Source organism: Sinocyclocheilus rhinocerous, unplaced genomic scaffold (genome assembly GCF_001515625.1).
Source record: "Sinocyclocheilus rhinocerous isolate Xijiao unplaced genomic scaffold, SAMN03320098_v1.1 scaffold2064, whole genome shotgun sequence".
NCBI classification, from domain to species: Eukaryota; Metazoa; Chordata; class Actinopteri; order Cypriniformes; family Cyprinidae; genus Sinocyclocheilus; species Sinocyclocheilus rhinocerous.
The window spans coordinates 56,974-72,977 of NW_015636554.1; the positions used below are offsets into that span (position 1 = coordinate 56,974).

The 16,004-nt window shown below is 35.0% G+C and overlaps 2 protein-coding genes across 4 annotated transcripts in view; one reads left to right on the forward strand and one right to left on the reverse strand.

Moving 5' to 3' along the window:
• Window positions 1-8,098, forward strand: part of LOC107747919 (WD repeat-containing protein 63-like) — a 24,144-nt gene extending 16,046 nt beyond the window's left edge. The window contains exons 12-15 of the mRNA XM_016562531.1: window positions 1,787-1,905; window positions 3,468-3,590; window positions 5,261-5,397; window positions 7,888-8,098. Of these exons, the coding sequence (XP_016418017.1) occupies window positions 1,787-1,905; window positions 3,468-3,590; window positions 5,261-5,397; window positions 7,888-8,098 (590 nt within the window). The remainder of the gene's footprint in view (window positions 1-1,786; window positions 1,906-3,467; window positions 3,591-5,260; window positions 5,398-7,887) is intronic.
• Window positions 8,099-9,767: 1,669 nt separating this feature from the next.
• Window positions 9,768-16,004, reverse strand: part of LOC107747916 (rho GTPase-activating protein SYDE2-like) — a 33,213-nt gene continuing 26,976 nt past the window's right edge. For 2 of the 3 annotated variants that reach the window (XM_016562526.1, XM_016562525.1), the window contains exon 8: window positions 11,761-13,692. In XM_016562526.1, the coding sequence (XP_016418012.1) occupies window positions 13,034-13,692 (659 nt within the window). In that variant the 3' untranslated portion in view covers window positions 11,761-13,033. Of the gene's footprint in view, window positions 10,824-11,760; window positions 13,693-16,004 lie in introns of those variants that run through there. The other variant, XR_001640851.1, reaches the window with a different exon arrangement.

Here is a 16,004-nt window from a genome sequence, read left to right on the forward strand (position 1 = left end):
CCTTAAACCGCATAAACACATTTCATTACACCAAATACACAACATAATATTCTTTTTAGCAGCATCATATGACCCCTTTAAAATATTTATAAGTCCCCCTGAGATTTTAAGTTAGTATTTCAATATAACAATATATATATATATATATATATTTGCAATTTAACAACATATCAATGAGGAAACCACACAATAATTATTATTCTGAGTGTATCTCAGACGCTGACGAGTGTGTAATGAGTCAATAAAACAGGACTTCAGACAAACACTGAGCTCTTAATCAAGCCTCTTACTAGGATTTCAGACACGCATTTTCATTTTTGTTCTGTAACTCTTGTTGCATTGATCCTTTCTGATACAATTTTGATACAATTTGCTTGTTGCTTAGTAACATATAGTGTTATATTAACATAAGCATTTGGCAGTTGCTTTTATACATTGCATTCAAACTATAATTTTTTTTTCAATTCGATGCATTCCCTGGGAATCGAACCCAAGACCTTTGCTTTGCTAAAATAACATTAAAACTATTTCAAACTGTAGCAAGTTGCCTTTCTGTTTGCCATCTACATCAACGATTGCCAAACGTTTTTGTTAGTCAAAGCAGTTGGAGTTAAAGGGGTCATATGATGCGATTTCAAGTTTTCCTTTCTCTTTGGAGTGTTATTTAACAACACATTTGCACGTTCACGGTTTTCTGATGTCAAGTAATGTTCACTTGACATGCAGGTCAACAAACAAAATATTTAATATTTTTTTGTACATTTTTTTCTTTTTATTAAAATTAATTACAAAAATAATAAGAAATAATACAACAATAAAAGCAATCAAAACAAAACAGTTAGTAAAAAAGATGGACTGTTTGAAATAAATTAAAATTAAAATAAATAATTTTAAAATAAAAACAATCAAAATAAAACAATTACTAAAAAGATGAAATGTTTTATTTGAAATAAGTTAAAATTAAAATAAATGGCTTTAACATAAAAAAAACAAAATATACCACTTACTAAAACATTAAATATTAAAATAAATCAAAATAAATAATATGATTAAATAATTAAATGAAATTAATCCAAATAAAAATTAATTAAAAGATTAAATATTTTATTTGAAGTAAGTTTAAGTTAAAATAAATTGTTTTAACATAAAACAACCAAGTAAAACAATTACTAAAAATAAAAATATTAAATATTTTATTTAAAATAACGAAAAATAAAATAATTAAACCATTAAAAAAAAAATTTTTAATTTAATTATTAGCTCATCAGACACAGTGCATACAAATATTAGGTAAAACTTTAAATTATATTGCACTATTTTTATCAATGCATCTCATTATTGAAATATATTAATAAACAACATTTCAGTCAACTCGATTTTTGAGCTGATCTTCTCGCAGTGCATTCTGGGATTGCAGTCTCTGTAGTTTTCCATTAAAAGGATAGTTCACCCAAAACTGATCATTCGGTCATCATTTAATCATTCTCATGTCCTTTCAAACCTGTATGACTGACTTTCTTCTGTGACACATAACAGAAGATATTTTGAGTTTTTGTCCATACAGTGAAAGTCAATGGGGTTCAATACTGTTTAGACCACAGCGTTCCTCAAACATTATTTATGTTGCACAGAAGAATGCCAGTCATACAGGTTTAGAACAACATGATCAATTTTGGGTCACTATCACTTGCAGAATGTGTGTTTCAGACCTTATTGGGTTTATTTTTGATATGATTATGAAATGTATTGTGCATAAGTTGAGTTTTTAGTGTGTGTTTTCTGTCAGGTGCTAAACCCATCCATCGGTTCCTCTTACACGACACTCTGGTCAACACTGTCAGCCGCTCTCCGTTTTTCAAGGACATCATCCTGATGGTTGGCAGCTTCAGCCGCTGGAAGGAAGGGGTCACGATGAGGTCACGGCAGAATCACATGCGCACAAACTCAAATCAGCTGAAATCAAAGAAAAAACACACCTGTGTTCTATATAAACACCTGAAACAATTCATCTTCATCTTCTTCACCAACCGCCGATGAAGATGAAGTTTAACTGATTGTTAATTGAGGTGTTTATATATTCATGAAATTATTATTGTTATTATTATTACACTAGCAATGATCTTCTTATAGAGCCTTTAACATATCATCAATATTTTAAGTTAAAATTTATATGAATTTATGAATTTCTTTTTTTGACCACCAAGTTCAATAAAAAAAATAAATAAAAAGTTTTTGTTTCCACACAAATTATTTGGCTGTTTTCCCTGTATATAAACGTATACACATTGCAAACACAAAGTTCTGGAGCTCTGGAAAGAAAAAAAAATCATCATGAAATTTAATTTAAAACAACTTATTCTAAAATAAAAACAATCACAATAAATAAATAAAATAAAATGTAAAAAAAAGAGTAAATATTTTATTTTTTATTTTCATTATATTATTTGTTTATTTTAATAAATTAAAACAAATAATTTTACCATAAAAAATAAAACAATATGAAATACTGTATTTTAAAAAAAATGAAATAAATACTTTTAAAATAAAAACGACCAAAATAAAACACAAAATGAAACAATATGAAATATTGTAATTGAAAGAAATAAAAAAATTAAAATAAATACTTTTAAAATAAACGATCAAAATAAAACGCAAACTAAAAATAAAACAAAATAAAAATTTTATTTTAAATACAAAATAAAATAAAAACAATCAAAATATATCAATATGAGATTGTATTTGAAATAAATAAAAATATATATATAAATGAATAGTTTTAAAATAAAAACTAATCAAAATAAAATGTAGTAAAAAGATGAAATATATAACATGCAATAATTTTTTTTACCACTTTTAATAGCACATAATTTAATATCCATAATAACGCTTCCTCCAGTGAAAAAGTGCATCTGCTGTTGTCTCTCACATCAAAATCCAGCCACATGTTTGTTTAGAGCTGTTTAAACGCTGCTTGATCTGTGCAGATTTCTCTCCTGATTCAGACCAGAACACTTTTTCACTGGAGGAAGCGTTATTATGGATTATGGACTCAATGGTATTTGAGTTAAAAACGTCTTAATGCTGGATTTGTTTCAGCTTTAGTCTTCTCCAGATGTTAACTGATGGACTGGAGTGCTGTGGATTACTTGTGGATTATTGTGATGTTTTTATCAGCTGTTTGGACTCTCATTCTGACGGCACCCATTCACTGCAGAGCATCCATTGCTGAGACACTGATGCAATGCTACATTTCTCCAAACCTGATGAAGAGACAAACTCATCCTGATCTTGGATGGTCTGAGGATGAGGATTTTCAGCAAATGTTAATTTCTGGCTGAACTATTCATTTAATGGTCGAAATGAAGTATCTTATAAGGCTGTGAGCGTAATTGTGATGCCTAAAAATGTCGTCTAGGTAGTGTTTGGAACAGAGCTACATGTATAGCAGTGCTGTATGTTCCCTGCAGATGCAGATTGTGAGGAAGTACTTCGAGAAGGAAGAGGAACGGCTGGAGTATTTAGAGAAACGTCAGATCAAACACGAGAAGGAAAAGAAAGAGATGGAAGCCGAACAAAAGAGGAAGAAGACGGTGAGAGAGGAAACACTCGTTTAAAGGAACATTTACCAGGGTTATTATAGTTAACTAAAACCAAAACCATAAAAGAATCCATTTTTATTACTTGACATAAAAAAATGTTGACTGAAATTGAATATATTATATTTTAGCTAGCTGTATATGAAAACAATTGAAGTCTAGGCCATGTCCCCATTCAGATAGCAGAGTAAATGTGTGTGTGTGTGTGTGTGCGTGTGAGTGCGTGTTGCGTGCGTGTGCGAGTGCGTGTGTATGTGTGTGTGTGTGTATGTGTGTGCGTGTGTGCGAGTGTGTGTGGGTGTGTGTGTTTAAGCTGACAGCAAACAGATGAAACCAAGCTGGAATGTGTGTTTGAGTGATTCCAGATCCGCTCAGGCTTGCTGAATATATATTTACTAAATATGAAAGTATGCTGCCATCTGTCTCTCTGAGGGTCTGAAACACAGCTGTTTGTGTTTCACACCCCACTGATGCCTGCGAACACATGATGCTGGAGGCTTTCTGGAGGGATTTCAAGACAAACACTTCATGTTTCTGATGTAAGGCAAGACGCTACAGGCAAAAGCAGTGTTTTTCAGGCTCTGGTCAATTTTGAGATTTTGGGCTATTGGCTTTTCATAAACATGTTGTTTCAGACTAGTGAAAAGAAAACATCCAAAATACACATTTAAGTGTTTATTTTATTGCACTTTATCTGTAGATTTCAATTACAATCCATAACTTTAAAAGATTTTCCTCCACTTCAGCAGCACTTACAAACACCAAACTTAGCAGTTTTATTCCTCTCTATATTCTGAAGGTTTTTACTGAGGGGTTTGTTCATATATCATTCATACTGATTTATACAACATTTTATCCTAAAAACAAGGCGGAAATGTATTTTTCCTCACTGTTGACAGTATTTTCTGATTTATGGAGTGATAAAAAGAGATATCCAAAATTCTCTCTATAAAAATCTTTAACTCTAATATGTCAACAAAGTCAAACAAGAATTTTGAACCTGGCTTTATCCAGCGTTCAGATTTATCTTCTGGAAATGTATTCAAATGAGTGCATATTTAATTATATAATGCATAATTTGCAAATTTAAACATAATTTCCATAAAACTTGTAATACAAATACAAAACTTGTAATACACTGTAAAAATGATGTTCTTCCTCAGTATTTTTGACTAATTTCTCAATACAAATATCTAAACATTCTTAAAATCAAGATACGTTTACTTGTGATGCAAAATGACATACAATATTAAGTCTTGTTTTCTGAAAAAAATATAACAAAATTAAGTAAGCTTATGCATAAAACAAGCAAAATACCTGCAAAAGGGGTCAGAAAATTTAAATTAATTGATATTATTTTTATTATTAGAACTCTTTTGATATATTTTTTTCAGAAAACAAAACGTAATCTTGCGTCATTTTGTCTGTCAAAAAAATAAAATAAAAATAAAATAAAATCCTGATTTAAGAATGTTAAAAAAATTATTCTGGTAAACAAGATAAAAATACTGAGTAAGAATTTATTTATTTACTTATTTTTGCAGTGCAACACTTGATTTGATTGCTTGTCTGAATGCTCTGATGACTTTGGTCCATATCAAAAGTGGTAGTTTGAAATGCCTTTTTGTGTTTGATTACTTGTGTGATTTGTTGTTGTTCATCAGGAGCCGGTGATGCCACTGAAACAGGAAGAGGAACTGGAGGCAGAAGCGCTGAAGGAATACGAACAGTTTCTGGCTCTGGAAAAGGTCATTTTGAAGAACATGGGCCTCCTGACCGAAACGGAGGACAGATCAGACCTGTAACACATCAGAAACATCATCATCACAATCTAGAACTTACCAGATGTTCTAATAACAAGAGTTCTGCCTTAACTCGTCATGCCATTAACACTGGTTAATGTAGTTCAGTTCTTGGGGTGGGGGGGTGGTCTAGCTCGAGTCATTCTGATTAGAATTATGTAAAAACATTCAGTGTTATTCAGCGTAAACTTGCTTTACAATCTAAATGGAACGCAAATGGAATTTTTAAAACTGCATTTGGAACAACATTCCTAATCTAATATCAATTTGAAATCAGATCAAATAAGAATCAGATTTAAACTTCACTTGTTTCTTATTGATTGGTTCCAAATTATGATGAGAATTCCGCTAGCAAAGCATTAGAATTCCTTTAGTATTTGACTACTGTTGCTAAACAGCTTTATAAGTTTTCTGAATGTAAAACATTAAAAACCCATTTTTTTAAGCAGGGCAGATGGTGTGTTTTGTTCCTGTAAGCTGCATGCGCTCTGACCTTGAAGATTGATTCTTCCTCCGGTTACTGGTCTGAGTTCATCTTCGTTTCCCCTCAGTGCCGTAATCAAACACGCTCTTAATTCAGCCGCTTCACCTCCGACAGCTAATCTATAACAGCTTATCTGCTTTCATACGCACACGTTCAGCCACGAATGTACAATATTGATCAAGTTCAGTCAGACTCGTATCGATTCAATAGATACTAAACTTCCTTTTTAAGCGGCGTACGTGACAAGAATTAATGTAAAGCAGGTTTGGTCGACATACAGTGACTTTCAGGAGAGCTTTATAAAATGCTAATTATGGCTTTCAAGCCAAATTCATAAAATGCATTTCTATGGGTAAGCATGAGGCAAAATAATGTTTTGGTGGCCCTAGAGTATTTTTATTTATCTACTAAAAGTACTGTTTATTGTCTACCATTTAAAAACATAGTACTGATGAAACATGAAAAGAGCAAATTTCTGTGTAACGTAATTACATTCCAGCATAAATTGCCCAACTTAACCAAATACAGTAATATGATTTGACATAATTTACACATAAATTCATTCTGAAATTCATTTAAACTCAGAATTGCGAAATATAAACTCGCGGTTCTGAGTAAAACGTCCTAATTGCAAGCAATAATTTGCACTTCTGACAGTTTACATCTCACAAGTTTGCATTTATATCTAACAATTCTGCAAGATGCAAACTCAGAATTCTGAGGTCACACCTTGCAAATCTGAGTTCATGTAAAGCAGTTTTGATCGACATACAGTGACTTTCAGGAGAACTTATAAAATGCAGTTCATTTATCCACTGAATCGAGTGCTGTTTATTGTCTACTATTTGAAAACATAGTACTAAAGAAACACGAGAAGAGCACATTTCTTTATAAATTAATTGCATTCTTGCATAAATTGTTCCATTGAACCAAATACAATCATTTCCGTAATGATTTTACATAATTTATACATAAATTAAATTCTGAAATTCCTTCAAACTCAGAATTCTGAGATATAAACTTTTTAGCAATTCTGAGAAAAAGTTCATAATTGTGAGATTATAAACTCAGAATTGAGAGATGAGAGAATTTATATCTCACAATTCTTACTTTTCTTTGAATTCTGAGTTTATATCTTGTAATTCTGAAAACTGTGAGATTTGCGAGAAAGATTTCTGAATTGTGAGATAAAAAGTCACAATTACCTTTTTTATTCTTTGCTGATATAAATTCACAATTCTGACGGTCCAAGTTTACATCTCACAATTTTGCATTTATATCTCACAATTCTGAGTTTAAATCTTGCAATTCTGAGAATAAAGTTCATAATTGCGAGATACAGACTCAGAATTGTGACAAAAATATCCAAATTGTGAGAGAAAAAGTTGCAATTTTTATTCTGTGGCAGAAACAGGCTTTCATAGTAAATGTTTCAAAAAGCAGTATATTAGTATTGCATCATATTGCATGAATGGCATTTTTCTCTCTGAAATAATTCCATTTTTAATCGAGTTTTGTAAACAAATGTTTGAACTCTTTGCAGATAATGAGTCAAGAAAGATAAATCATTTATAATTCATTCGTTGCATTGAAAATGACGGTCATATTGAGCGGATTGCTTTATGGGATACAGTTTTTTTAAGATTCCGCACATATTGGCAGTTGTCTTAATTTGTGTGCAATTACACTAATTCACAAGCTCAAGTTAATCTTGCATTTTATGTGTTGCATGAAGCCGCACGTCTTTATGAACTAAACAATCACATCTTCTGTTCTGCCTCTGTAACTCATTATCCAGCTGCATTAGACGTCTATCTCAACGTTTTCTTTCTTTAATCTGTTCCTGTTGGGCAAACAAAGGCAGTTTTGACTAAATCTGGCTGTGTTTTAACAATGATAAAGTGTTTTTCTCCTTTAAGCTCTGTCTGATACTCTGATAGACGTGTAATTTTACAGCCGTTTACAGAAGTCTGCAGATTTTACGTTATAAACGTTAAACGTACAGTGACGACACCTGCATGATCACCTCTATGAAGCGCAGGCCAATCAAAGGTCATCTCTTCCAGGCAGCCAATCAGAAGGCTTTGCTTCACATCAAAGGGTCTTCGGGACGTGACTGGGCCAATCGCACGTCTGAACTGCAGCCAAACGCTGACAGACGCTCTGGATGTTTATCACAGAGAGCAGGTGTTGCTGAAGACACACATCTGCGCTGATGGAGAAATCAACCTACAAAATGACATTTACACAGCATACCTGCAGAAGAATGTAGGGAAAACAGGCTGGTAATCTCACATGCGTCTCATCATGGGTTTCAGAAGAGATCTCAACAATGTCTGTGTGATGGAAGCCTGTTTCTGCCAGGGGATAAAAAAAATTAAAGGTATTTCACAATTCTGACTCTTTCTTGCAATTCTGAGTTTATGTCTCACAATCAGAGAAAAGATCAGTAGCAGAAACAAAGTGTCAGAATTGTGAAAAAAGTCAAAATTCTGAGTTTAAAAAGTCAGAATTGTGCAGAAAAAAGACAGAAAAAGTCACAATTAACTTTCATTTCTTTTAATTCGGTGGAAGAAACAAAAAGTCAGAATTCTGAGTTTATATCTCACAATTCTGCCTTTTGTCCTCGAAAATGCAAGATATAAACTTGCAGCTTTGAAAAAAAAAAAATCACAAATTACCCTTTTTATTTTTTTATTCCATGGTCGGAAACAAACAAAAAAAAAAAGTCAGAATTCTGAGGCTATATCTTTCTTTATATATCTTTTTTTTATATCTTTACCTCAGGAATGAGAGAAAAAATTAGAATTTTAAGATATAAAGTCAGAATTGTGCAATGTAAACTTGAAATTTTGAGAAAAAAAAAAAAAGTCAGAATTGTGAGATAAATAGTTGCAATTACCTTCTTTATTTTTTTCCCGTGCCGGAAAAGTCAGAATAATGGGATGTAAACTCAGAATTCTGAGAAAAAAGCCAGAGTTGTAAACAGACATGTAAACAGAATTTTGAGAAAAATAAAAGTCAGAATTGCATAATATATAAAAAGTTGCAATTACCTTTTTTTTATGCTGTGGCGGAAACAAAAAGTCAGAATTGAGATACAAAGTCGTCAAGATATCAAAGTCTGCAATCAAAACATAAACATTTCTCATTAAATGATTTGAGCTGCTGTGTACATTCATTTAATAGCTCTACTCTACTGTCAAATACTGATGAGTTTGTATCCTTGGACTTCTGAGTATGATGCATTTACAAATAAAATGATCAAAAGGTGGGGCTGTTGTCATGGTGTTGTATGTTACCATGGTTACCATGGAGGCGGTAGATTGCTCTTTTAATTTAAAGTGAAATTTTACCCACTCAGTATGTGTTTAGGGGCGTCCATCAAAAGAAAAATAAACGTCAGCAATTTTAAGTTATTGTTTTATTATTTATTTTTTAAAGTTCTGCCTAACTATTATTAAATATTATCACGTTCTGTGACTGTGGGTTATACCATTACATAGATCCAACAATATATATATATATATATATATATTTATTTAAGGCTGATCTACAGGCCAAATACTACAAGGTAGCTGACGAACATTTAAATATGCACAAACTGAAGTGTACGTAATCGAAAATACATATTCCAAATATATTCATACATACATGTGTCTGTCAAATACTGATGAGTTTGTATCCCTGGACTTCTGAGTATGATGCATTTACAAATAAAATGATCAAAAGGTGGGGCTGTTGTCATGGTGTTGTATGTTACCATGGTTACCATGGAGGCGGTAGATTGCTCTTTTAATTTAAAGTGAAATTTTACCCACTCAGTATGTGTTTAGGGGCGTCCATCAAAAGAAAAATAAACGTCAGCAATTTTAAGTTATTGTTTTATTTATTTTTTAAAGTTCTGCCTAACTATTATTAAATATTATTTTACTACTTACTACAAGCATATTCATCTTCAGCTGTCCATAGCTTGTTTAGGGGGACGTCTGAAGTATTTTTACAAAGAAAACAGCTCAAACAGTCATGGTTTTAATCTAATACGACCACAACCTCAACTAGACCAGCAGTGTTAGTCGCTCCCTGAATGGAAGGGGTGTTGGGTGTCCGATACTGCTCTTGGAGAGCCACCTTCAAGCAAAATTTATCTTCAACACATCTGCCTGAAAGTTAAAAGACAGTAGTTAAAGACCTTGATTAGAGCTGGAGCTGAAGGTGGCCTTCCAGGAACAGGACTAGACATCCCTTGTTTAGGGTGTAAGGGTTAGGATAGGGTTAGGGTTAGGATATAACATTCAGAGTTTAGGGAGTAAGGTGCAGGGATCTCAAACTACTGGGTAACAACACCTCACTAGGTAATCTGTGTTCGTGACACCTGATGCAGGGTTCAGGGTCGTAGAGTTGGGGTTATAGTAGTGTGCTCAATCCCACTCCTAGTGATCCACCCTCCTCTTTAAGCGAACCACAAGTTCTTGATTAGCTGGTTTAAGTGTGTTTGGAGGTTACAGGAAGTTAGATCTGCAGAAGCAGGAACGAACTCCCCTGGTAAGGGTCTAAGGTTTAGGTCATTTGCATTCGAGACCCCTGATGTAGGGTTCAGGGTCATAGGGTTTGGGTTAGGGTACTTAATCCCGCTCTTGGTGATCTACCCTCCTCTTTAAGTGACGCTCAAGACCTTAATTAGCTGGTTCAAGGGTGTTTGGAGGGTTGGAACTGAAAACTACATTAAGCTGTAACTCCAGGAGCGGGAACAACCCGCCCCCCCCCCGGTTAGGGTGTGAGGTTTAGGATAGGGTTAAGATTGAACATTCAGAGGTTAGGGAGTAGGATGCAGGGATCTCAAACTACATGATAACACTGGGTAATTTGTGTTCGAGACCCCTGATGTAGGGTTTAGGGTTGTTGGGTTGGGGTGCTCAATTCCGCTCTTAGTGATCTACCCTCCTCTTTAAGCGAATCCCAAGACATTGATTAGCTGGTTTAAGTGTGTTTGGAGGTTACAGGAAGCTGGATCTGCAGGAGCAGGAACGAACCCCTCGTAAGAGTGTAAGGTTTAGAATAGGGTTAAAGGATTAGTTCACTCCAGAATAAAAATTTCTGGATAATTTACTCACCACTATGTCGCCCAAGATGTTCATGTCTTTCTTTCTTCAGTCGAAAAGAAATTAAGGTTTTTGAGGAAAACGTTCCAGGATTTTTCTCCATATAATGGACTTCAATGGGGATCAATGGGTTGAATGTCCAAATTGCAGCTTCAGTGCAGCTTCAAAGGGCTCTACACGATCCTAGCCTAGGAATAAGGGTCTTCTCTAGCGAAACCATCAGTCATTTAAAAAAAAACAAAAAAACATTTATATATGTTCTATATAAATGTATATAGGGCTCTACACGATCCCAGCCAAGGAATAAGAGTCTTATCTAGAGAAACCATTGCTCATTTTCTAAAAAAAAAAAACCCACAAATGCTCGTCTTGCACTAGATCTGCATCCATGACTTCATGCATTACATAGACACGTTGGAAAGGTCACACGTGACGTAGGCGAACCGGAGTACACATACGAAGAACTTGCCACGTGTGACCTTTCCAACGTTATTACATAACGCGTGAAGTTGTAGATGCGCATCGCAGAGCTAGTGCAAGATGAGCATTTGTGGTTAAAAAGTATATAAATGTTTTTTTTTTTTTTAGGAAATGACTGATGGTTTCGCTAGATAAGACCTATTCTTATTCCTAGGCTAGGATCGTGTAGATCCATTTGAAGCTGCACTAAAGCTGCAATTTGGACCTTCAACCCGCTGATCCCCATTGAAGTCCATTATATGGAGAAAAATCCTGGAAAGTTTTCCTCCAAAACCTTAATTTCTTTTCGACGGAAGAAAGAAAGACATAAACATCTTGGATGACATGGGGGTGAGCAAATTATCAAGAAATTTTAATTAAGGAGTGATCTAATCCTTTAAGATATAACATTCAGAGTTTAGGGAGTATGTTGCAAGGATCTCAAACTACAAAGCAAACACCACCTCACTAGGTAATTTGCGTTTGAGACCCCTGATATAAGGTTCAGGGTCGTTGGGTTGGGATGCTTAATCCCGCTCCTGGTGATCTACCTTCCTCTTTAAACAAATCCCAAGACCTTGTTTAGCTTGTTCATGTGTGTTTAAAGGGTGAAGACTACAGGAAGCCGGATTTCCAGGATCAGGATCGAACACAGTGGGTGTGGGTGTTAGGTTTAGGATAGGGTTAAGATATAACATTCAGAGTTTAGGGAGTAAGGTGCAGGGATTTTAAACTACCAACTAACACCACCTCACTAGGTAATTTGTGTTCAAGTACCCTGATAGGGTTCAGGGTTGGGTGCTCAATTCCGCTCTTGGTGATCTACCTCCTCTTTAAGTGAATCCCAAGACCTTGATTATCTGGATTAAGTGTGTTTAATTAGAGCTAGAGATGAAGGTGGCTTTCCAGAAGCAGGATGGGACACCCCTTGTTTAGGGTCAGGATAGGGTTAGGGTTTGGATATAGCATTCAGAGTTTAGGGAGTCTAACACCATCTCCTCAATAGGTAATTTGCATTCAAGATCCCTGATGTAGTGTTCAGGGTCGTAGGGCTGGGGTTAGGGTAGGGTACTCAATCCTGCTTCTGTGATCTACCTCTTTAAGGGAACCCCAAGACCTTGATTATCTGGTGTTTGCAGGGTTGGAACTAAAGTGGAAGCTGGATCTCCATGAGCAGGACTGAGTACCCATGGTATAAGGATGTATCTATAGTACCTAGTTCTCCCACCATAAGGCTTCACACCTGTACCTGAACTGGCCGTGCCTAACAGCAGGCCCCATAAGTGCATTGGTTTTCATCATAATGTTTTGTACCTCCGTAGAAAGTAAAAAAGCTCTTGCCATCGTAAGCACCACCTTAACACAATGAAGGCATCTGGTGCACCCCTCAGGATTCAATGAGTTCTTCTCATAAGAAGAAAAACAATGATGAGCTCAACAACATGGAGAGCAGGAGACAAATGAAAACAAATCAGAAGTGAGGAATGTCTTCTTGTACATGCATCCCAAGTGTGCATGGGAGCAAGAAAGTTCCGTAGCACTGATGTCTCTAGGCAATCACCACCATATCTCAACTGTTCTGGTAAAGAGTCAGTACCCTATGTTGAGCTTGTTCTTGTTGAGCTCCCTTTCCAGGTTGCCAATTAGAGTGTCAATGCTCTCCTGCAGGTCCCGCAGGTTGACCCTGTTGCTTAGGACTGGGCTAATCTCCTGAATCTTCATGTAGGCCTGGTAGGTGTGCTCTTTGGGTTGGTGCTCCTCGTGATCAGGGAGGATCTGATCGCAGGGTCTGGTGGAAACAGGTTCCTCCACTTGTAGCTTGTCCAAAACTATTGTATTCTCTTCCTCACTCTCTTCCTCTTCCTCCTCTATCTGCATTTCCTCAACCCTCTCCACTCCCTCATCCACCTCGGGCAACTCTTGTTCGGAGATTACATCTCCAGTACCCTTTGATAAGTCCTCCTGTCCTGCGTTTGGAGACTCTTCGCTGGGAACGTCGTCATAGTCTGCCTCCTCTGGGCAGCTCGGTTGGAGGTACGTTTCCTGGCATCCACTCCAGTCCCCAGCATAACGGTTACTGGGACTGTCCAGGCGGCCAGCTCTGGGCCGCAAAACGCCTGCCATATCCGCCTCGGTTAGATTCAGCACCTGTGGACGCTCTTTCCTCCTCCTTACGGCAGCTTTTGCTGCTGGGAGCAACTCCACCGGGCAAGGAACCGGAGAAGAAGATTTACCCTGAGCGTCCACAACTGTAAGAGAAAGACAACAAACAATGGATTTAATCATTTGATTATAAATCAACAACACATTTCATATAATGAGAGAATATATGGAATAACCAGTGCTGGGGAAAGTACTTTGAAAGTGGCCAAGCTTAAAGCAAGTCAAATTTGAAAATGGTAAGCTACTAACAAAAAGCATCTTACTGCAGTGAAGCTAGTACAGGAGGTATCTTTGCACACATATAAGATGATATAAATCATTTTATTATGTATTTAGTTACTCCCCAAAACTGGCAATAATGTACGCAGTTTTATTATGAAACACTTTAAGCATGCAGAACAAATGAGATACAAATAAACTCAAAAATCCTAAATCTGACACCAACCCAGTTGGTGTTGGCTAAACCTCAAATACTTTTTGTTCAACACAGCCAAACTCTATAAAACCCTATACTAAACTTGCCACAACTGGTAGATCTGGTGAAGGCCAGGAAAGCGGCAGAACAGTGGCCAGCTATGATTATTTTTAGCTTCTATTTGAACAAATCTGCGTGCTAGCAAGATATTGAGATAGTGTCATGAAGGGATAGCTGAGGACACACAAAGCACACCCGTTTAATCCTGTTTACCTGTCCCGATCTGCCCTCTAAAACCTCTGAGGACTTTAGCTGTGGCCTACATGTGATGGGACAAGTAAAATAAACAAACACAAATCAATGGACAACATACAAAGAGATCTATACAATAAGCTTTGCAGCTCTTAGCCTTAACAAATTATGTTATTTACAATAAAAGTACTTAAAGAATGTTAAAGCAGGCTAAAGGCAAGAATTTCAATGTACACAGAACCTGTTCAGCAGGCTGGTTTTAACTTAGTTAACTTAGCTTAGTTAATCACCTGACATCATTTGCATTGTTAATCAAGTTCTAAGTTCTGTTTAAATAATTTGATAAATAAAAATTACATTTAAGACTTTATGTTCAGTTTAGACTTATGTTTTTATAAGTTTAGACTTGATGTTTAGATATTTTTAATATCTAATTTATAGTAGTAGTAGTAGTAGAAATAATTTTATTATTATTATTGTCAGCATAATTATTTTATTTTATGAACTTTATGAACAAATTAATAAATATAATGATAATACTTACGATAATTTTTTTTTAAATTATCAAAATAATTTATATATAATAATATAAAATAATAACAATATTTTCTACACTAATAATAATTAGTATATAAAATTACAGTATATATATTAAGTATATAAACTTGCTTTATATAATATATAACAAGTTTAGACTTGATGTTCAGATATTTTTACTGGAAAAATTTTCCAGTAAAATTTAATTTATTTTTTCCAGAAATTTTCTCATTATCATTGTACATTGTCCTGGTAGGCTACTTTTGTGTGCTTTTCTGTTGGTAAAACCGCAAAGTTAATGCAACTCTGACAACAAATACCCTGCAGAAAATTTTTATGTGCACATAATGCAAGAAAACAAACACACTGACACTGAAGAATATGCATCAATATGCCCAAGTGGAGACGCACACAGTTTGACACACAAGCAGACAAAAAGACGGTCGTCCCAGCGCAGGCCTCACGGGAGATTCTCCACGCCTGACGGAGGCTCTATTGCAGCGAGAGGCCCCTCTAAACGGGCCGATTGTTCTGAGGGTGAGGCGGGCGGGTCGGCCGGAGTTGAAGGTTAAGACAGGAATGCGCGTAATTATAGACTGAGGTTTACTGTACCGTTCCTGCGTGCTGGAGGAAGTCACGCAACACAGCGGGGCAGAAATCTGTCTGAAATCACAGCCTGTGGCGGGACGCAACAGTTTTATGAGACGACCCCGAGACACACAACAGACACACATGTGTTGTTTTGAAGCCGTATGACGTTCTTGCTTTTGTGTGGGATAAATGTACCATACAGGGTCCAAAAGTTGCACAAAAACTACTTGCAAATGTCCGGTGTATTATTTCATTTAAAAACGGGTAGATACTAGTACCACCACCTAAGACTGAATGATGATCAAACAAATGTAATAGCAATTTTTCTGTTGTTCACACTGTTGTTTTTAATAATAATAATAATAATAATAATAATAATAATAATAAATTATTGTTAGTATATAATAATAATAATAATAATAATAATAATAATAATAATAATAATAATAATAATAATAATAATAATAATAATAATAAATTATTGTTAGTATTAATGTCAGCATATTTTTAAACTTATTAATTTAAATTTAAAATCAATTAATATATAATAATAATAATAATTAATTACATTTATATAGCGCTTTTCTAGGCACTCAAAGCGCT